General features: G+C 54.0%; 1 protein-coding gene across 8 annotated transcripts in view; it reads left to right on the plus strand.

The window, feature by feature from the left end:
• Positions 1-21,961, plus strand: part of ARHGAP32 (Rho GTPase activating protein 32) — a 246,412-nt gene that overhangs the window by 158,811 nt on the left and 65,640 nt on the right. For all 8 annotated transcript variants that reach the window (XM_064173280.1, XM_064173279.1, XM_064173274.1 and 5 more), the window contains 5 exons: positions 7,972-8,109; positions 8,731-8,823; positions 10,497-10,619; positions 12,016-12,093; positions 18,698-18,779. In XM_064173280.1, the coding sequence (XP_064029350.1) occupies positions 7,972-8,109; positions 8,731-8,823; positions 10,497-10,619; positions 12,016-12,093; positions 18,698-18,779 (514 nt within the window). The remainder of the gene's footprint in view (positions 1-7,971; positions 8,110-8,730; positions 8,824-10,496; positions 10,620-12,015; positions 12,094-18,697; positions 18,780-21,961) is intronic.

Raw genomic sequence — 21,961 nt, forward strand, 5'->3', positions numbered from 1 at the left:
TCAAAGTGTGTCCCTCAGCAGCACATCTCCACACCCCCTAAACACCTCCAGGGATGGGGATTCAGCCACCTCCACGGGGAGCTGCTCTGGGGCTGCAAAGATACTTTGATCCTGGAGCTGTGGTAGGTGTCAGGTGGCTGAGCAGGCAGCAGGAGAGTGGCAGTGTGTGAGTGAGCTGCTCTGGGGGCTGGGTGAAGGAAAGAAGCCAGAGAGCTGTGGGCAGTGGGATGGAGTCAGGTTGGAGGCCTGAGAATAGTGAGGTCCCACAGGGGTCAGTGCTGGGACCACTTCTGTTCAATGTATTCATCAATCAGCTGGATGAGGGCACAGAGGGCACTGCCAGCAGGTTTGCTGGTGGCACCAAGCTGGGTGCAGTGGCTGCCACAGCAGGAGGCTGTGCTGCCATTCAGTGAGACTGGGACAGGCTGAAGGGTTGGCAGGGAGAAGGTGAATGCAATTCAACAAGGGCAAGGGCAGAGTCTGGCACCTGGGACAGAACAAGCCCAGGGAGCAGGAGAGGTTGGGGACTGAGCTGCTGGAAGGCAGCAAAGGGGAAAAGGCTCTGGGGGTCCTGGTGGGTGGGAGCATGAGGCAGCAATGTGCTCTGGGGGCCAGGAGGGGTGAGAAGGGCTGTGGGGAGTAGGTCCTCTATGCTGAGGCCACATCTGGAGTGCTGTGTCCAGTGCTGGGAAACACAGTTCAAGAGGGAGAGAGAACTGCTGGAGAGAGTCCAGCGCAGAGCCACAGAGATGCTGAAGGGAATGGAACAGCTCTGTTAGGAGCAGAGCCTGAGGGAGCTGGGGCTGGGAGCTTGGGGAGGAGGAGCTGAGAGGTGACCTCAGCAATGGTGATAAAGATGTGCAGGTGAGTGGCAGAGGCTGGAGCAGGCTCTGCTGGGTGATGCCAGTGCCAGCACAAGGGGCAGTGGTGGAAGCTGAGGCAGAGGAAGTTTCATTTAAACATGAGGAGGAATTTTTCCCTGTGAGGGTGCCAGAGCCTGGCACAGGCTGCCCAGGGGGCTGTGGAGTCTCCCTCTCTGGAGAGATTCAAACCCTGCCTGGATGTGTTCCTGTGTGATCTGCTCTGGGAGATCCTGCTCTGCCAGTGGGGGTTGGACTGGCTGAGCTTTTTAGGTCCCTTCCAGCCCCTGACACTCTGTGATTCAAAGCTGAACCACTTGGCTGTAAATAATGTTCATGGCCCTTGGAAGAGCATCTGCACTTCCAGACAACAGATTGATTGGACCTGAAATGTAGGACAAGAAGATTAGTAAAGGGTAGTGAAAAACAAGGCACAGAAGGTCAGGTTGGATGAGATCTGAGCAACCTGATCTAGTTAAAGATGTCCCAGCATGGTTTTGGTGATTCCCAAGCTGTCAAGTTTCTGCTGTTGTGTGAATCCCACAATTCCAGCCTGGTAGGGGCTGGAAGGGACCTCTGCTGATCACTCAGTCCAAATCCCCTGCTCACTTGCTGTGATCCGAGCTCAGGACCCAGCACTTGACCTGGTTCAACCTCATCCCATTGGCTTTGGCCCATGGATCCACTCCTCTGAGTGCCACAGAAACCTCTGGAAGGTGATGGCTGCTTGCAGTGCAGCACCAAGAAGGCCACATCCACCTGTTTTGTGGTGAGCTTCCAACATCTGGCATGACTCTGCTGTCACTCAGAGCAGCTCCTGGGCAGCCTCCTGGCCCCACGTGTGGGTTTAATGTTCCTGTCTCTGACTGGAACCAGGGAGGGGAAGGAAGTGCAGTTTTTAATGGGGAACAGCTGCAGTGGCTTGCATTAAGTCCTCATTTTTCCTGCTGATTGCAGTTAACTGATGATAAGCTGGTAATTAATGTTGAAAGAGATAAAGTTTCTTCTGTGCAATGAGGTCATTAAAGATTCACCACATAAATAGAGTGAGCTTTCTCCTCTGCCTCATAACCCATCCATATGTTCCCTTCATCTCCTGCTACCTGACCTTCTCCTAGGTTGGGGTGAGCTGAGGATGGATCTCTGCTCCCTGTGGCCTGAAATTGTACCAGGGGAGGTTTAGATTGGAGATTAGGAAAAGCTTCTTCACTGTAACAGTGGTCAGAGGATGGAACAGGCTGCCCAGGGAGGTGGTGGAGTCCTCATCCCTGAAGATGTTCAAGAAATGAGGATGATGCTCAGAGGGCTGCAGCAGCTCTGCTCTGAGCACAGGCTGAGAGAGTTGGGGCTGTGCAGCCTGGAGAGGAGAAGGCTTCCAGGAGAGCTTGGAATGGCCTTGCAGGATCTGAAGTGGGCTACAGGAAGGCTGGGGAGGGACTATTGACAAGGTCTGGGAATGCCAGGAGGAGGAGGAGGAATGGGTTTGAAGTGGCAGAGGGGAGACTGAAACTGGATGTTAGGAAGAAGTTGTTTGCAGTGAGGGTGGTGAGACACTGGCACAGGTTTCCCAGGGAGGTTGTGGAGCACAGAAGCCCCCAATGTGATCTTTGATCACATTGGGGGCTTCTGTGCTCCACAACCTCCCTGGAGCTGTTCAAGGCCAGGTTGGATGAGCCCTTGAGTGACCTGTTCTAGTGGGAGGTGTCCCTGCCTATGCTGGGGGGTTGGAACTGAGCTTGGAGGTCCCTTCTAAACCATTCTATGAACTATGTGGCCATTTCACTTTGGGACATGGTTTTAGAGGCCATGGTGGTGCTGGGTTGCTGGTTGAACTCAGTGATCTGAGAGGTCTGACTGCTGTGATTCTGGGATTGATCCAGAAGTGAAGCAGGATCATAGAATCACTCTGGTTGGAGGAGCAGCTTTGTGCTGCCTTACTGCAGACTCCTTTTAATGTTTAAAGATTGATCATTTCCCTAAATTTCCAGCAGCTCTGAAGCTTCAGAAGTAGCCTCAGAAGCTCTGAAACCATCCAGGATGTTCTGACAAACAAACTGAAGCTTAGGTAAAGCCACCAGCTCAAAACCACTTCCTGGCTGAACTCAACCTGATGGATTCTATCAGCCTTGTGTTCTGTTTGGACTACATTTGGAAGCCATTTGCCAGTGTGGCTTGAAATGAATAAAGGGCAGAAAGGTCATGTTGGAATAACATCCAGAACCCAAGACCCAGGCAGCTGGAGAAGTCACCCCCATGGCAGAGTTAAGTCTCTGGTGGATGCTGGCTGTTTTCCAGCCATTTAATCCATGAGGTTTGCTTACAGTGAGGTCAAACTGCAGTGACTTTTGCCATGGACTTTCATCTCATTTGCTGCTCTCCCTCCCTGGGTGCACTGGTGGAGGTTGCTGAGAGCATCCAAATGAATTCTCTCAGGAAAGAAGCATTTGAAGCAGAGGAGAAAGGTCTGTCCCTGCCTCAAGATAAATAAACCTCAGGTGCTCCAGAGCAAACATGGTCAGAGCGTGGGACAGGAAAGCTGTGCCTGCTGGAGCTCCACCAAGGGCAGTTGTGATGGTTTGGGAGTTACCCACCCCCCCATGCACCATGGAATCACCCAGCCTAGACTCAGCCAGCTGGAAGTGAAGGGCTGAAGCTGTGCTTACAGCTTAGCACAATATACAAGCAGATAGGTGTGGGAATAGACAAGGTAAGAGCAACACAGAAACAGTTCCCCTCCCAGAAACGTCAGAGCCCCTGGAGGCTCCTGCCCCAAACCTCCTCTCCCCTCCCTCTTTCCTTGCCTTCAGAAAGAGCCAGAGCAACTCACCTGTCTCTCAGGTGAGAAATCTGGAGAGATCTGAGGTGAGATGTCACAGAGGCAGCAGGGAGGTTAGGGGGAAAAGAGTTAGGTTGGGTTAGAGTTAAGGCAGAGGCAGCCACAGAGACCAGACCACCAGAAAGAAGGATCTAGGGAGGTTCTCCTCCTCCTCTGCTCTGCCCTGCTGAGACCTCATCTTGAGCACTGCCTTCAGTTTTGGGCTCCCCAGTTGAAGAGGGACAGGGATCTGCTGCAGAGTCCAGTGGAGGGCTGTGAGGATGATGAGGGGACTGGAGGGCATGGCTGATGAGGAGAGGCTGAGGGCCCTGGGGCTGCCTAGTCTGGAGAAGGGAAGTCTGAGAGGGGATTTGATCAATGTTTGTAAGTATCTGAGGGCTGCCAGGAGCGGGGGGACAGGCTCTGCTCACTGCTCCCTGGGATAGGACAGGCAGCAATGGATGGAAGCTGCAACACAGGAGGTTCCAGCTCAGCACAAGGGGCAACTTCTTGGCTGGAAGGGTCCCAGAGCCCTGGCACAGGCTGCCCAGAGAGGTTGTGGAGTCTCCTTGTGTGGAGCCTTTCCAGGCCTGTCTGGATGTGCTCCTGTGTGATCTGTGTTAGATAGGATTGTCCTGCTCTGGCAGGGGAGTTGGACTGAGGATGATCTCCTTGGGTCCCTTCCAACCCCTGACATGCTGTGAGCCTGTGCTGAGAGCTGAGCAGTGTGTGAGCAGTGGCTTAGCTATGTTCTGACTGGGTGCATTTCTCAGCAGAAGAATGAGGGATGCAGAATCAGTCAGGGCTGGAAGGGACCACCAAGAATCATCCAGTTCCAACCCCCCTGCCATCGACACAGCCTCAAGCTGTGCCAGGACAGGTTCAGGCTGGATATTAGGAAGAAATTCTTCATGGAAAGAGTAATTGGCATTGGAATGGGCTGCCCAGGGAGGTGGTGGAGTCATCATCCCTGGAGGTGTTTAAGAGGAGGCTGCATGAGGCACTGAGTGCCAGGGGTTAGTTACTGAGAAGGGTTAGGTGCTAGGTTGGACTCAGTGGTCCTGAAGGTCTCTTCCAACCTGGTTAATGCTTTGAGGCTGTGAAGACCTTGAGATCCAGGGCTGTGCTTGCAGAGGTTGGCCTGAATTCCCTGGGAATGGTGATAGTGGTTCTGGCCTCCAGGCTTGGGCACCACCCCTCTCATGGAGGCTGTTTCTGCTTCCGCAGGGATAGCTCCGGCTGGTTGCTTAGCAGCTGCTGCGCTGCTGCGGCTCCAGGGTGCAGGAGGTTCTGCCTTACCTTTCTGCACCGAGCTCCTGCTGTGCCAGCTCAGGGGCTTGCTCCACGAGTTGTCCAGCAGCTGGGGAAGAACCTCCCAGAGAGATGGTGGGGCAAGCAAGCCCTCTGCTGTGGTGAGGTAAGCCACCCCTGCTGCTTCATCAGCCTCCTTAGCTGTTAGCAGCCTCCTTAGCGTGAGGGCGTAGGATGGGTTTCAGCAGAGGCTGGGAGGAGGCTGCCTGAGTGTCCATGCTCCTCATGGCTGCTCCTGCACAGCCTGCCACCTGCAGCAGTGCTCTGCTGACCCCAGGCAGCAGTGCTCTGCTGACCCCAGCTATTGCTGGCTTGTCAGGTTAACCCTGGCTGGCTGAGCTCATCCCAGAGAGGCTGCGAAGGAGAACAGCCTGGAGTCGGCGACAGCTTGGGCTGGCCTGAGGAGCAGGTTGGTGTGGGCAGGGTGTGGGGTGGGATGGAGGTGGCCTGGGCAGCAGCCAGGGCAGGGCTGCAGGCATTGCTTTTTCTGTTGTTTCCTCCCTTGCTGACTAAACCTGGCTGAGCTGAAGGTCGTGCTGGCAGGTGCTGGAGAGCTGGGCAGGCTGCCACCTTCAGCAAGGTCATTGGACCTGCTGCCCTGCTCTGGGGGGGTTCTGCTGCCAGTGACAGGTGGAGTGACCTCAGCCATGCAAATGGCAAAGTCTTGCTTGACCTCGTGAATGCTTATCAGTGTGTGGAGGGTGAGTGCCAGAGGCTGGGGCCAGGCTCTGCTGGGTGATGCCTGATGACAGGACAAGGGGCAGTGGTGGAAGCTGAGGCAGAGGAAGTGCCATGGAAACATGAGGAGGAATTTGTTTCCCTGTGAGAGTGACAGAGCCTGGAACAGGCTCCCAGGGGGTTTAGAGTCCCTGAATATCTCCCTGGAGATACTCAAGACCTGCCTGGATGTGTTCCTGTGTGATCTGCTCTAGGAGATGCTGCTCTGGCAGGGGCTGGATTGGCTGAGCTTTGGGGGTCCCTTCCAGCCCCTGATGTTCTGTGAGTCTGTCCTGTGCAGAACCTGCTTTGCAGGCTTGTGGAATAAACAGAGGTGATGGCTCCTGGTGTCAGCACAGGGCACATGGGCTGGAGCTGGCTGAAATCAGTGTGGCAGCAAAGGCCTAGCATGGTGCATTCCAGGCTTCACATCCACCCTTGCCCTGCAGGGTTTGGAATGATGCTTGTAACAGATGAGTCTAACAGGATTGGGATGTCAGAGGGGGTCTGCAGAGGGATCTGGCCAGGCTGGATGGAGGAGTCAAGGTCAGTGGGATGAGGTTTAACAAGGCCAAGAGCTGGCTCCTGCACTTGGGTCACAACAACCCCATGAATGCTCCAGGCTTGGGGCAGAGTGGCTGGAGAGTGCCTGGCAGTGAAGGAGCTGGGGGGGGTTGGTTGACAGGAGCTGGAGATGAGCCAGAGTGTGCCCAGGTGGCCAAGAAGGGCACCAGCAGCCTGGCTTGTATCACAAGTAGGGTGGGCAGCAGCTTTAAGGAGGAGGTTGACTCCTGTATGGGGTAGTGGTGAGTTCCACCTTCAGATCTCTGATTGTGTCTTTTCCTGTCTCTGTAGAATCTAATTTCATGCTGTTTATAAACCATTTTGTCTCTGCAAAGGCACCTCAAGTATGAAAATGCTACCAAATCCTTGTAGGACAGGTGGAAGTTCAAAGCTTTAGGTGGGGCACATCCTGGTAATTGGTGGAGTAATTAATAAGAGGAACATTCAGAGGTGGTTTGAGCATGGAATGTCCCCAGATTTAACCAGAACAGTGCCGCTAAGGCCCTTCCATCTTGTTCAAGTACTTGGAGAAGAGTGGTCATGAAATCTTTTTGGTGGGAAAAGACTTTTCAGATCACCTAATCCAACCATTCTCTCACTCTGCCAAGGCTGGTGCTAAGCCATGGCCCTCAGCACCACATCTCTGCTCAGGCCACACCTTGAGTGCTGTGTCCAGTTCTGGGCTCCTCCATTGCAGAGAGATGTTGAGGTGCTGGAAGGTGTCCACAGGAGGGCGCCAGAGCTGTTGGGGGTCCTGGAGCAGAGGCCTGTGAGGAGAGGCTGAGGGAGCTGGGGGGGTGCAGCCTGCAGCAGAGGAGGCTCAGGGCAGAGCTCATTGCTGCCTTCAGCTGCCTGCAGGGAGGCTGTAGCCAGGTGGGGTTGGGCTCTGCTGCCAGGCAGCCAGGGACAGAAGAAGGGGACACAGCCTCAAGCTGTGCCAGGGCAGGTTCAGGCTGGATGTGAGGAGGAAGTTCCTGGCAGGGAGAGTGATTGGCATTGGAATGGGCTGCCCAGGGAGGTGGTGGAGTGGCTGTGGCTGGAGGTGTTGCAGCCAAGCCTGGCTGGGGCACTTAGTGCCATGGTCTGGTTGGTTGGGCAGGGCTGGGTGCTAGGTTGGGCTGGCTGAGCTTGGAGCTCTCTGCCAACCTGCTTGATTCTGTGATTCCAGGGCTGGGGAGTCAGCCACCTCCCTGGGCAGTCCTTGCCAGTGTTTCAGAACCCTTTTATTGTATGATTAAGGTCAGAGAAGACCTCTGTGTCCAGCTGTTGACCCAACCCTAGCATTCCCACTGAGCCATGCCCCAAGGGACCATGGCCACAGGTTTCCTGCACGCCCCCAGGCGTGGGGACTCCACCACCCCCTTGGGCAGCCTGCATCAATCCCTGACTGCTCTTGCAGTAAAGAAGTTGTTCCTAATCTCCATCCTAAACCTCCCCTGGTGCAACTTGAGGCCACTTCCACTTGTCCTAGACACTTGAGAGAATAGACCAACCCCCAGCCTTGCTGTAACCCCCGTTCAGGGACTGCAGAGATTGAGAAGGTCTCCCCTCAGCCTCCTCTGCGGCAGTGGAGAAGTTTCTTCTAGCACCAACCAGCAGCAGCAACTCTCTCTGCTCTCTCTACCCACTTTCTGTTCTCCTCACCTCACACAGACTGGGGAGAAGCTCCTAAAAGCCACGGTGGTTGTCTTTCCTGTTTGGCAGGGGAGGAGCTGGATCGTGAAGAGGAGCTATGAGGATTTCAGGGTCCTGGACAAGCACCTGCACCTCTGCATTTACGACCGCCGCTTCTCCCAGCTGGCCGAGCTGCCCCGCTCCGATGCCCTGAGGGACAGTCCCGAGGTGAGGCAGCAGGGAGCCACAGAGTGGGGTGGCTTGGAAGGGACCTTCAAGATCTTCCAACCCCCTGCTATGGGCAGGGACATCTCCCACTGACCCAGGTTGCTCATCCAACCTGGCTTTGAACACCACACACAGCATGGGGTCAGACTCTTCAGTGGTGCCCAGTGGTGCCCCAGGACAAGGGGTGATGGGCACAAACTGGAACCAGTGAAGTTCCACCTAAGCATTCTTACTTTGGAGGTGCTGGAGCACTGGTACAGACTGCCCAGAGAGGTTGTGGATTCTCCTTCTCTGGGGGCTTTCAGAATCCACCTGGATATTGTAGTCCTGGGCAGTCTACTGGAGGTGACCCTACTTGTCCTTGCCAAAAGGCATCAATTCAAGGCCAGGCTGGATGAGGCCTTGGGCAACCTGTTGCAGTGGGAGGTGTCCCTGCCTATGGCAGGGGGCTGGAACTGGCTGATCCTTGAGGTCCCTTCCAACCTAAACCATTCTCTGATTCTGTTTCTCTCAGATTTGCCTGTGCCAAAGGGTGATTTTTGGCCTCTCCAGGTCTGAAGAAGTCTCTCTGTGGAGTATTGACATACAAACTGTCTGTCTGTCTGTCTGTCTGTGTTGCAGCTTGTCACCCAGATGCTGATGGCTTACCTGGCACGGCTCTCGGCCATCGCAGGCAACAAGATCAACTGTGGGCCTGCTCTCACGTGGATGGAGGTATGCTGTGAAGCTCAGGTTGGTCTTTGTTTGCTGACCTTAGCAGCAGATCAAGCCACAGATGCTCTCTCTTGCCTTTCCAGAAGGATCTATAGTCCTGGGGCTGTTCAGCCTGCACAAAAGCAGAGTGAGAGGGAATCTTCTCAATGCTCAGCAAGAGCTAAAGGGTTGGAAGGCAGGAGGATGGGGCCAGACTCTTCTCAGTGGTGCCCAGTGACAAAACAAGGGGCAGTGGGCACTGTCTGGAACCCAGGAGATTCCACCTGAACACAAGGAGAAACTTCTTTAGTGTGAGGGTGCTGAGCCCTGGAGCAGGCTGCCCAGAGAGGCTGGAAGCTCTCTTCTCTGGAGAGCTTCCAAACCCACCTGGACATCGTGACCCTGGGCAAGCTGCTGTGAGTGCCCTGCTTTAGTAGGAGGCTTGAGCTAAATGATCCCCAGAGGTCCCTTCCAACCCCCATTCTGTGAGGCTGTGTTGCCTGCCCATTTTTCTCCCTTCCCATTAGCTCCAGAACCATCAACCATCAGCTGCCCCTGCTGCTTACAGTGCTGAGCAGAGCTCAGCTGGTGCTGGCAGCAGAGCTGTCTCTGCATTGTGAATCACAGCTGCAGCTTTGCCTTCTCTGTTCCTGGCCTTCTACCATCTCAAACAGCAGACCATACTGGGGAAAGGAGAGCAGGGAAGACTGGAGCTGGGTGTTTAAGGCCAGCTCTGTGTCAGCAGTGCTGCTCCTGATTAGCCTGGTAGAGATATTTCCCCTGCCTGCTGCTTCTGCTGCTGCACACCAGGAATAGAAGCAACTATTTTTAGTCTGTTGCAATTCGGTTTTAAACGATGGTGATAAGGATTGAGTGTGGTTTCCTGCTGCTTTCCCTGCTGGTAATCCTCCTCACCCTTGAAATCCTTTGGGATGTGAAGAATCCTGGAAGGCTCAGCTCTTGGGAAGCTCAGCACAAAGGGAGGAAGGAATTCAGAGGGGAAAACGGAACTAGAATTCAGAGTTGTAGAATCAAGCAGGCTGGAAGAGAGCTCCAAGCTCAGCCAGCCCAACCTAGCACCCAGCCCTGCCCAACCAACCAGACCATGGCACTAAGTGCCCCAGCCAGGCTTGGCTTCAACACCTCCAGGCACAGCCACTCCACCACCTCCCTGGGCAGCCCATTCCAATGCCAATCACTCTCTCTGCCAGGAACTTCCTCCTCACATCCAGCCTGAACCTGCCCTGGCACAGCTTGAGGCTGTGTCCCCTTCTTCTGTCCCTGGCTGCCTGGCAGCAGAGCTGAGGGGGAGCTCTGAGTCTGAGAGCATTTCCTGCTTGCTTTAGCACTGCAGGGAGTTTTTGAGCATTGCCAAGGGGTTTTCGTAGCACCTTTGGCATTGCAGTTTTTAAGTGCTTCAGGCCAAACAAGATGATTAAAGGGAGGTGCTAAACCTTGCCTGCCACGTTGCTGTTTGTACACAGCACAACTGCAGCCTGTCCTCTCCTGGGCTGGCTGGGGACACACGACCTTCCCCAACACTCTTTTCTCAGTTGAGTGCCTGCGCCGCTCTCCTCGGGGGGCCCTGGGGCTGTGCTGTCTCTGTGAATCAGCTTAAAGCTTCTGCCATGTATGAGCACCCTCCCTGCTTGTCCTCAGCTGCCTCTCACCCTCTGCTCTGCTCTCCATTGCAGATTGATAACAAGGGGAACCACCTGCTGGTCCACGAGGAGTCGTCCATTAACGTCCCTGCCATCGCCGCTGCCCACGTCATTAAGAGATACATTGCTCAGGCAGCAGATGAGCTGTCCTTCGAGGTACACACACATGCCTGCTCCTGCCTGGCAGGCTGCAACCTGGGGGGCTGTGCAGCAGGAATAAGGGCCAGATGCTTTCAGGAAGTTTTGTGAGGTGAAGCTTAGAAGGTGGAGTTAAATATTGGAGTTGCAGTGGGTTGGGTGCAGGGGGAAGGGATGCCAGAAGTCACAGGACATGAAGTCATCTTTAAAACACAGCTTTGCTGCTTGAAGAAGGAGTGCCAAGTACTCTACCCTGGGTCTAGGGGAGAATGTCCTTGCTGACTGCAGGGGGTTTGGATTAGGTGACCTTTGGAGGTCACTTCCAACCCAAACCAGTCTACGATCAGATGATTTTACCAAGGGAGCTTTTTTTGAGGTGAGAGGGAACAAGAAGATGCTCAGAGGGCTGCAGCAGCTCTGCTGTGAGCACAGGCTGAGAGAGTTGGGACTGTGCAGCCTGGAGAAGAGAAGGCTTCCAGGAGAGCTTGGAGTGGCCTTGCAGGATCTGAAGGGAGCTACAGGAGGGCTGGGGAGGGACTATTGACAAGGTCTGGTAAAGAGAGGAGGAGGAGGAATGGGTTTGAAGTGGCAGAGGGGAGATTGGAAGTGGATGTGAGGAAGAAGTTGTTTGCAATGAGGGTAGTGAGAGCCTGGCACAGGTTGAGGGTGGTGAGACACTGGCACAAGTTGCCCAGGGAGGTTGTGGAGCACAGAAGCACCCAATGTGATCAAAGATCACATTGGGTGCTTCTGTGCTCCACAACCTCCCTGCAGGTGTTCAGGACCAGATTGGATGAGGCCTTGAGTGACCTGTTCTAGTGGGAGGTGTCCCTGCCTATGCTGGGGGGTTGGAACTGGCTGAGCTTTGATGTCTCATCCAACCTAAGCCATTCTGTGATTCGAGGTCAGTGGAAGGGTCTGGAGAACAGGTTCTTGTGAGGAGCAGCTGAGGGAACTGTGGGGTTTGGTTTGGAAAAAATGAGGCTGGAGGGAAAAAGGAGGTTGGAGCCAGGTGAGGGTTGGTGTCTTCTCCCAAAGAACAAGTGATAGGACAAGAGGAAATGGCCTCAGGTTGTGCCAAGGGAGGTTGAGGTTGAACATTAGAAGACAATTCTTGACTGAAAGGGTTCTCAAAGACTGGAGCAGGCTCCCCAGGGAGGTGGTTGAATCCCCAGCCCTGGAGGTGTTGAGAAGACACAGAGATGTGGTGCTGAGGGACATGGTTTGGCACCAGCCTTGGCAGAGTTAGGTAATGGTTGGACTGGATGATCTGAGAGATCTTTTCCAACCAAACCAATCCTCTGTATGCCAAGACCCAGCCGTCTGTAGGGCATCTGAAGAGCAGAGATGTTTGAGCTGTGCTTTCCTCCTGGCCACACTGCAGGCTGTGATTGATGCTGCCCATCTTTTGCAGGTGGGAGACATAGTGTCTGTTATTGACATGCCCCCAAAGGAGCTGACCACGTGGTGGAGAGGCAAGCATGGATTCCAGGTAGGCACAAGCACCAGGTGCCACACTGCAGCTTGCAGAGAGGCAGGAACCTCAGCAGGGTGTCCATCCAGGTGCTCCCCCCGAGAGGGTTACCCGTGGGTGTTAGCAGCATGTCCCTGCACTGCTGTCAGAGGACTTCTCCTGTCTCTCTGGATTTGTGCTGCAGCAGGGATTTGGAGAGGGATGGAATGGTTTAGGTTGGAAGGAACCTTCAAGCTCAGCCAGTTGCAACCCCCTGCCATGGGCAGAGACACCTCCCACTAGCCCAGGCTGCTCAAGGCCTCATCCAGCCTGGCCTTGAGCACCTCCAGGGAGGAGCAGTCACAAGCTCCCTGGGCAACCTGTGCCAGAGTCTCCCCACCCTCTCTCTAAACAATTTCTTCCTGATCTCCAGTCTCAGTCTGCCCTCCTCAAGCTTCAGTCTCTTCCCTCTCATCCTATCTCTGCAAGTCCATGTAAAAAGTCCCATCCCTTTGAAGATGTGGTCCTGGAAGAAATCATCCCTGTGATAGGACAAGGAGCAGTGGATGGAAGCTGCAGCACAGGAGGCTCCACCTCAACACAAAGGGGAACTTCTTTGCTGTAGGAGGTCACAGAGCACTGCAGTGGGGTCCCTGGAGGTTGTGGAGTCACTTTCTCTGGAGATGTTCAGGGCCTGCCTGGATGTGTTCCTGTGTGCCCTGAGCTAGATTGTGTGGTCCTGCTCTGGCAGGGGCCTTTGGGTCCCTTCCAACCCCTGACATCCTGTGAGGCTGTGATCTCCCTGTCTAGCTGTGGGAGTGAGAGATAGCCATGGCCCTGTGATGGACAGCTGGCCTGATGCTAGTGGAAGCTTGTGTTGCACCCCCTCTGAGGCAGCTGACACTGTTACTCAAATCAGCCCATTCCTTCCCCTGTTCAAAGCTAGATCAGGCAGAACATCAAGGCTGCAGAGGAAGTCACTTGGTAGGACACTGCCACTGACTTGGACAAGGCACCCAACTAACCTGTGCTGTCCTGGCCTTGTGCAGTGCTCCTGGCACTGCTCCGTGGGAAGCTTACACAGGGAGGCTTAGGCTGAACTTGCAGAAGGTCCTAAAGATCCCTGGGAATTAGAATAGAATGGAATGGTTTAGGTTGGAAGGGACCTTACTGCATCCAGCAAGAGGAGAAGCTTTGATGTTGGTGATCAACTGCAGCATGGGATTTGGGGCTGGAGTCAGAGCCATCATTTTCCACTGTTGTTAATCCCAGCATGGTCAGAGCTGGAGGGAACCTCTGGAGATAGAGTCATAGAATGGCTTAGGTTGGAAGGGAGCTCAAAGCTCAGCCAGTTCCAACCCCCCAGCATAGGCAGGGACATGTCCCACTAGAACAGGTCCCTCAGTGCTTCATCCAACCTGGTCCTGAACACCTGCAGGGAGGTTGTGGAGCACAGAAGCACAGAATGGGATCTTTGATCACATTGGGTGCTTCTGTGCTCCACAGCCTCCCTGGGCAACCTGTGCCAGTGTCTCACCACCCTCACTGCAAACAACTTCTTCCTAACACCCACTTTCAATCTCCCCTCTGCCATTTAAAACCCATTCCTCCTCCTCCTGTCATTCCCAGACCTTGTCAGTAGTCCCTCCCCAGCCCTCCTGGAGCCCCCTTCAGCTACTAGAAGGTCTCCTCCAAGCCTTCTCTTCTCCCAAACTCTCTCAGCCTGTCCTCGCAGCAGAGCCCTCTGAGCTTCTTGGTGGCCTCCTCTGGACTGGCTCCAACACTTCCATGTCCTGCTAGAGCTGGGGGCTCCAGAAGTGCACCCAGGACTGCAGGTGGGGTGTGAGGAGAGCAGAGCCAAGGGGCAGAATCCCTTCCCTTGCCCTGTGCCCACACTGCTCTTGCTGCAGCCCAGCACAGGGTTGCTGTCTGAGCTGCACTCACACTGCTGAGTTAGGCACCAAAACTTCCTTTCCAACAGAGTTGTTACTCCCTGGCTTGGATTTTCTGATTAGGAAGTTTAATTAGAGGCAAATCTCTGCTCCCAAACCCAAAGGCTGCTGGAGCTTGCAGGCACTGATGTTCTCCCTCCTCACACTGCAGTGTCTCAGTTTCAGCTGCTTTCAGGAGCAGGAGGGATTTTCACACTGCAGCTGCTGTCTGTGAGTAGATGGAACCAGGAGTTTGCTCTGGAGAGGGTCAGGATTGAGCAGACATTTGTATAGTTTGGCCTGGAAAAGTCTTCTTGAAGCTGCTTGGATTTTCCCTGAGGGACCTTTCTGTGCCAGATCCCAGACTGTGGTTCTGCTGTCATTAATTCCAGAGCTCTGTGCAGCTATCTCCAAATCCTTTCTGAGTTGAGTGTTAGTTCCACTGCTGCACTTGTGTCTGATTAGCCAGAGCACCTGAGGTCCTGCTGGGGGTGGCTTTATGTCAGCTCTGGGGGTTCAGGTAATAGCTCAGTTGGAAAATCAGAGCACTGGGGGACATCTGAAGGGACATTGTGCAGAGGCTGCTGCTGGGCTCTGCTCACAGGTAATTGGAGACAGAACAAGGGGGAATGGCCTCAAGCTGAGGCTGGGGAGGTTTAGATTGGATGTTAGGAAAAGGTTTTTCACTGAGAGAGTGGTCAGGGAGTGGAATGAGCTGCCCAGGGAGGTGCTGCAGTCCCCCAGCCTGGGTGTGTTTCAGGGTGGTTTGGCTGTGGTGCTTGGGGCTGTGGTTTAAGGTGACTCTTGCAGAGTCTAGGCTGGACTTGGTGATGCTGAGGGGCTTTGCCAGCCTGTCTGTGTCTGTGTGATTCTGTGGTCTGATTCCTGCTCTGGCATTAAACCTGTTGCTGAAGGTGATACATTGCTGTTTCTTGCACAGGCTTGGCTGTGCTTCTGGCTTGCTCAATTAGGAGTACAGCAGCCACAGAACCATTGAGGTGAGAAGAGAGCTCCAAGGTGATCAAGTCCAACCATCACCCCAGCACCACCATGGCCATTGAACCATGTCCCAGAGTGCCATGCCTACACATTCTTTGAACACCTCAGGGATGGGGACTCCACCACCTCCCTGGGCAGCCCATTCCAGTGCCAATCACTCTCTCTGACAACAACTTCCTCCTCACATCCAGCCTAGACCTCCCCTGGCACAGCTTGAGGCTGTGTCCCCTTGTTCTGTCCCTGGCTGCTTGGCAGCAGAGCCCAACCCCAACTGGCTACAGCCTCCCTGCAGGCAGCTGCAGGCAGCAATGAGCTCTGCCCTGAGCCTCCTCTGCTGCAGGCTGCACCCCCCCAGCTCCCTCAGCCTCTCCTCACAGGGCTGTGCTCCAGGCCCCTCCCCAGCCTTGCTGCCCTTCTCTGGGCACCTTCCAGCACCTCACCATCTCTCTTGAAGTGAGGAGCCCAGAACTGGACACAGCACTCAAGCTTAGGCCTGAGCAGTGGCAGTGTGCAAGGAGATTCCAAACCCACCTGGATGTGTTGACCCTGGGCAGGCTGCTGTGGGTGACCCTGCTGCAGGAGGAGACTTGAACTAACTGATCTCCAGAGGTCCCTGTTATGCTTTCATGAGTCCTCAGCTGCTGTGACTTGTGTCCCTTGTGGCAGATCGTTTCTGTGTGTCTCTGAGAGTCAGTAAAGAGTTGCTCTGTGTTGAGCACATCAGCAAGAGGTCTGCAGGTGTCAGCAGCAAAGCCACTGGGGGAGGCTGGGAGCAGGTTGGGTTTGAGCTGCAGCTTTGGAAGTCACTTTGCTCCGTGCCAGGCAGAGCTCTCCTCCAGGAGTGAATCACCACTTTTGTTATCCTTCAGCTATTCTGTCTTGCCAGTTGCCTGCTGCCTCACTCCCAATACCTGATCTAATGACTTAATCCTCTGCAGAGCAAAACAACCCAGCAGGCTCCTTAGCATTTGCCTCTGGCTGAAGGAAGATGATTTTTAAGAGGTTTTTTTCCTCAAGCTTTTTTGTCTTTCCCAGTGCCCTCAGTGAGTCACTGCTCTCACTGTGAGAGTGCTACCTGCAGCACAGCCACCTCCTCACCAGCAGCCTCCCAGCCTTCTTTGTTCTCCTCTGCTTTTCCCTTCATGCTTTGTCTTTTCCATCAGGAGCTCTGTTTCAGGCAGCTGAATCATTAGGGACAGGTCCCTTTTTCTCTTGTTGATGCCCAACATCTGAAGAGTTCTGTCTTTGGAGTACAGCCCCATGGAGAGCTGTGAGGACAGGCTGAGAGAGTTCAGCCCCAGGGAGATCTTCTGGTGGCCTTTCAAGACTTGAAGAAAGCTGGGGACAGGCTTCTAGCAGAGCCTGTTGTGGCAGGACAAAGGGTGATGGTTTGAAACTAAAAGAGGGAGATACAGACTGGAGGGAAGGAAGAAATTTATGCTGAGGGTGCCAAGATGCTGGCCCAGGTTGCCCAGAGAGGTGGCAGGTTCCCCATCCCTGGAACCCTGCCAGGTCAGGTGGACTGGAGCTCTGAGCACTCTACTTGCAGATGTCATAAGAACTGAGCTAGATGACCTGTAAAGGCTCTTTCCAACCACACTTCAGCCCATGGCAAACCCAAAACCCAACTGAGATGTCTCAGACAAAGCTTCACTTCAGGTCCCTTCCAGCCCTGGCAACTCTATGATCCTGTGACTCCCAAGTGGTCCAAGGGCTGGAGCACCTCTCCTCTGAGGACAGGCTGAGGGGGCTGAGGTTGTTCAGCCTGGAGAAGAGAAGACTCTGGGAGCACCTGAGAGCTACCTTCCAATACCTGAAGGGATCCTGCAGGAAGGCTGCAGAGGAACTTTTCCTGAGCATGTCTGGAGACAGGACAAGGGGGAATGGTTTGAAGCTGAGGGAGAGCAGGGTTAGACTGGAGCTGAGGAAGAAGTTCTTCACCATGAGGGTGGAGCAGGCTGCCCAGGGAAGTTGTAGATGCCTCCTCTCTGGGCGTGTTTAGGGCCAGGATGGATGAGGCCTTGAGCAGCCAAGCCTAGCTGGGAGGTGTCCCTGCCCATGGCATGGAGGTTGGAGTAGATGATCTCTGAGGTCCCTTCCAACCTGAGCCATTCTCTGCTGCTAGGATTTGTGTTGCTGCTGCTTCCTCACACGTAGAGCTCCCTCCTTGCACACTGCCAGTCACTGCTGCTGCTGCTGCTTTGCCTTTTCCCCTCCAAGCCTTAGCAGATTCTGGCAGAGAAGTGGAGGAAAGAGAGAGTAGCTGTTGGGGGAATGCTTGCCTGCAGCAGCCTGAGCTCTGCTCCTTGGGCTGAGGTGTGCAGTGACATTTTAACCTCTAGCTGACCTTGTGTCTGTCTAAATGCACACTGCCCTTGCCGTTCATTTTCCTACCTTGCCAAATCCTTTAATCCTGGCTCAAGCCCTGGCAGTGCCTTGCTACAGCTGTTGAGGTTATCTCTGGGGCTGAACTCACTCAGAGAGACAAAGTCATGGCAAGACTGGGAGGAGAACCAGCCCTGTAACTAGGTGGGGAGGAGGTGAGAGTTAAGGGTCCTAGTTGTTGTTGTTCCCTGGAGACAAAAGGGAGTTGTGTAAGATGAATAAATAGAGCAGGGGCTGTCTGCCAGGCTCGTGGTGGCTCCAAGGGATGTCACAGATGTGCTAACAGGACTGGCAGCAGTCCTGGCCCCGTTCTGCTGCTGAGATGAGCTCGGGGCCGTGGGCTGGCTCCTTGCCATGCATTGCTGCAGCTCTTGACCAAGCCGTGGCTGCCCGAAGTGACTTGATGCTTTCAGCTGTCCACATCACATGTCTGACACGGGGCAGGAAATCCTGCTCCTGGCTTAGGCTGGGGTGTCCCAGGAGGGTGCTGGTGCTTGAGTTACATGGCACAGAACCGGAGCTCTCCTGGGCGAGGACAGGAGGGGGATTGGACTAGGTGAGCTTTGAAGGTCCCTTCCAGCCATGCTGTGAGTCTGTGAGGGACAAAAGAGCCTGGGAGTGATGGACTGTGGATTACAGGTGCTAAAGGCTCTGATCTGGCACTGGGACATCAGCAAGAAGGAAGACACTGAAGCGGGGGGAGATAGGCATGGTGAGGAGTCTAAAACTCCTGCCAAGCACCCAGCGACAGAAGAAGGGGACACAGCCTCAAGCTGTGCCAGGGCAGGTTCAGGCTGGATGTGAGGAGGAAGTGGTTGGCAGAGAGAGTGATTGGCATTGGAATGGGCTGCCCAAGGAGGTGGTGGAGTGGCTGTGGCTGGAGGTGTTGCAGCCAAGCCTGGCTGGGGCACTTAGTGCCATGGTCTGGTTGGTTGGGCAGGGCTGGGTGCTAGGTTGTGCTGGCTGAGCCTGGAGCTCTCTTCCAACCTGCTTGATTCTATGATTCAGTGATAGGAGCAGGGGGAATGGAGCAAAACTAGAAGTGAGTAGATTCAGACTGGATGTCAGGAAGAAGTTCTTCACCCTGAGAGCCTGGCATAGGTTGCCCAGGGAGGTGGTGGAAGCCTGATCCCTGGAAGGTTGTAAGGCCAGGCTGGATGCGCCTCTGAGCAACCTGATCTCGTATGAGGTATCCCTGCCCACAGCAGGGGGGTTGGAACTGGGTGGTCCCTGCCAATTCTGTGATTGCCTGAGCAGTTGCTGGGTGAGCAGCCCAGAGCTCAAAGCCAGGCCATTCAGTGTGCTGCCTCTTGCTGTTTTCACCACAGGTTGGATTTTTCCCCAGTGAGTGTGTGGAGCTGATCAACGACAAAGTCCCTCAGTCCGTGACCAACTCTGTGCCAAAACCAGGTATGTGTGCTGACTCTGATGGGATACAGTTCCACCTTGAACACCCCCTTAGGCACACCCTGTTACACCCTGTGTCCATCACCTTTCACACCACATCCTTCTGTGTGTTCATCATCCCCACCCTGCCTCTCTGACCGGTTGCCACTGTTGAATGTCTTTCATCTGTGGTGTTGTGTAAGCTCAGGGCAATGTCCACCTCCTGCCTCACTCAGAAGGTTTTAAGCTTGTAAGAAGTTAAAATACCTTCAGCAGTCTGTAGGTAGTGACTCCAGGCAATGTCCCAGGGCCTGGTGTCCAGAGACTGTTATGTGGTTTTCATACAGGTGACCCAAAAGTGTTTACCTTGACTTCAGTGGAGTGGATTCATTAGATATTGGAAGCTCCTTTCTGTTTGAGGCTTGATGGACAGAGCAGAACTTGGTCTGCTGATGGCTTCTGCTCTTGATATATGACTCCACCTCCTCCCTTGCTGCCTTCTTGGATTGTATGGAATTGATGTAAATCAATAGCAAACCCTGCTGAGGAAAGGAAGCATTAACAGAGAATGAGACCTTGGGTCTCTCTCTGCTGTCATCCCCGGTGTAAACAGGCAGTGATTACAGTTGGCTGTGGTGGCATGACTGAGCTCTGTGCAGGAGCTCCTGGTGCTGAAGCTTTTGTTTGGTGATGATACATGTGAGGAGCTCTGCTTATCTCTTTTGGATCAAGAGAAGCACTTGGAAGTCGCTGAGCTCCCCTAAAGCATTGTGCAGCTGGCCAGTCAGGCTGGGGAGCTGGGAAACTGCTCTTGTTTCATCCCTTTTCCCTGCTTTAGTGATGCTCCTTGTCTTGAAGATTGCTGCTATGATACTGGAGAAGTTGCTGTGATTCAGCCACCTGACTTGGGAAGTACAGGCTGGATGTGAGGAGGAAGTTCCTGGCAGAGAGAGTGATTGGCATTGGAATGGGCTGCCCAGGGAGGTGGTGGAGTGGCTGTGGCTGGAGGTGTTGCAGCCAAGCCTGGCTGGGGCACTTAGTGCCATGGTCTGGTTGGTTGGGCAGGGCTGGGGATAGGTTGAATTGGCTGAGCTTGGAGCTCTCTTCCAACCTGCTTGACTCTATGATTCTGTGATTTTAAATGGCCAACACAGCTTAAATGGCCTCAGGTTGCTACAGGGGAGGGTTAGGTTGGCTGTTGGGAGGAAGTTCTTTCCTGAGCAGGTGGTTAGGCACTGGCACAGGCTGCCCAGGGAGGTGGTGGAGTGGCCATCCCTGGAGGTGTTTAAGAGGAGAGTGGCTGTGGTACTGAGGCATGAAGGATGCTGGGATGAAGGCTGGACTGGCTGGTCCTGGTGGTCCTTTGCAACCACAACAATTCCTAGTGCTGAGATGTTGTGCTGAGGGCTTTGGGTTAGTCAGGGACTTGTCAGTGTGGAGCTAAGGATTGGACAGGAGGAGCTTGCAGGGCTTTTCCAGTCTAAGAGACTCTGTGATGCTGTGCTCTTATCAGCTCTGGTGTTACTTTGGGGTGAGTGGTGGGAAGTCAGGACGTGCCTCTGCTCTCACTGCCCCACGTTAATCTGCATGCTTCAGAGAGCTGACAGCTCCGGGAGGTTGCATTCTCAGCCCTCGGTACCTGCAGGCTTTGTTGCTGCAGGGAAGGTGCTGATGCTTTGCCAGGAGCCTGCCAGGGCTCTGTGGTGGTGCCAGGCGAGGCAGCAGGTGGTCAGCTCACAAATCCGGGATCTGCCTTTTGTTGTTTGGAGCTGATCTGGCAATGCCCTGATGGGGCTCTCCCCTCTTGTCCAGCAGCTAAAGCATGCAGACAAGGGCAGCTTGAAACCTAAGCACAGGCCAGGCTGAGAGATGCCATCCTAAGCAAGTGTCTGCTATTAAACGTGGCTGAGGCAATTAGCTGCCAGGAGCTGCTGCTGCTCAGTGCTTCCTTCTCTGCTTTAAGGAGAGATAAGGAAGCCACGGAGCTGAGTAGCATCTGCCTGGCTTTAACAACACACCAGGGGGTGGATTTCCTCTTTCAGCCCTGGGAAGTGTTTGTTATGAAGTTGATAGCAAAAGCCCAAGCCCTGTTAAAAGGACTAAGTTGAAAGATATTGCCAAGTCATGAGGCTGTCCCTGTTGACCTTCCCCAAGAGCTGCTCTGTGCCTGCAATTACAGGCAAAAGACCACTCCAGAAGAGCACTAATGAGCTTTCAGATGTGAGGATTGCTCCAGTGAACCTTGCAGCTGTCCCTGTAATCCTCTCCTGCCTTTGCTTTGCACACAGAACTGAGGATGCCATCCCTCTGGAGCCTTGTGCTTTGCCCTTTGTCCACCATGGGAAGTACTTGCATGGTGGAGGTGGAAGCCTGGAATACTCTTCCTTGCTTGCTGCAGGAGCTGTGGGTTGGGAGCTGGAAGGAGTTCAGGGAGGAGGTTTTTGTCATTGAATGTGGTGGTGGAGAACTCGAGGAACCTGCCTGCCTGGAGGGAAGGGGGATGGGTGAAATCCAGGAGAGGTGGGTGAAATCCAGGAGAGGTGAGAAGCTGAAGGAGGAGGGAGAGGGTTTCAGTTTCCACACAGCTGCCCAAGCCTTGTCAGCACACCCCAGGAAGGTGGCAGAAAGTTGCTGCTGGAGCTCCCTGAGTGGCTTCAGTAAGACTGGTGGGGAATGGAAAACTGGATCTCATCCAGGGCTTCCTCCAGAGCCTTGCCAGGAGTGGCATTGCTGGGATGATGCAGGAGAACTTAATCTCAGTGATCTTAGAGGTCTTTTTCCAACCTCAACGAGTCTGTGGTTCTGTTTCCCTCATCCCTATTCCATGCATTCAGTTGCCTCCTAACCTCTCCTTAGCCACACAGGGGATTTCCCAAAGCCTTCAATTAATCTCCTCCAAACATCAGATTGGCTTTTCCCAAGGAAGAGAGCCACTTCTAAAAGGAATCTTGGAGCTTTCTGTCCTCCCTCCACATCAGCAGGGTAATTCAGCTGGAATTAATGTGAGGCTTTTCAGATCTGGCCTCGATAAGACCCAGTTATCAACGTGCCAACTTCATTCTCTGTAATGAAAAGATGATGTGCAGAGCATCCAGGACATTCTGTATCTGCAGCAGAAAGCTCTTGGCCACAAAGGCATTTACAAACATGCAAAACTTTGTTGTTTTAATCATCCCTAGGTTTGGCTTGGGGTTGTGTAGTGTAAT

The sequence above is a fragment of the Pogoniulus pusillus genome, chromosome 38, assembly GCF_015220805.1.
Source record: "Pogoniulus pusillus isolate bPogPus1 chromosome 38, bPogPus1.pri, whole genome shotgun sequence".
In the NCBI taxonomy this organism is placed as follows: Eukaryota; Metazoa; Chordata; class Aves; order Piciformes; family Lybiidae; genus Pogoniulus; species Pogoniulus pusillus.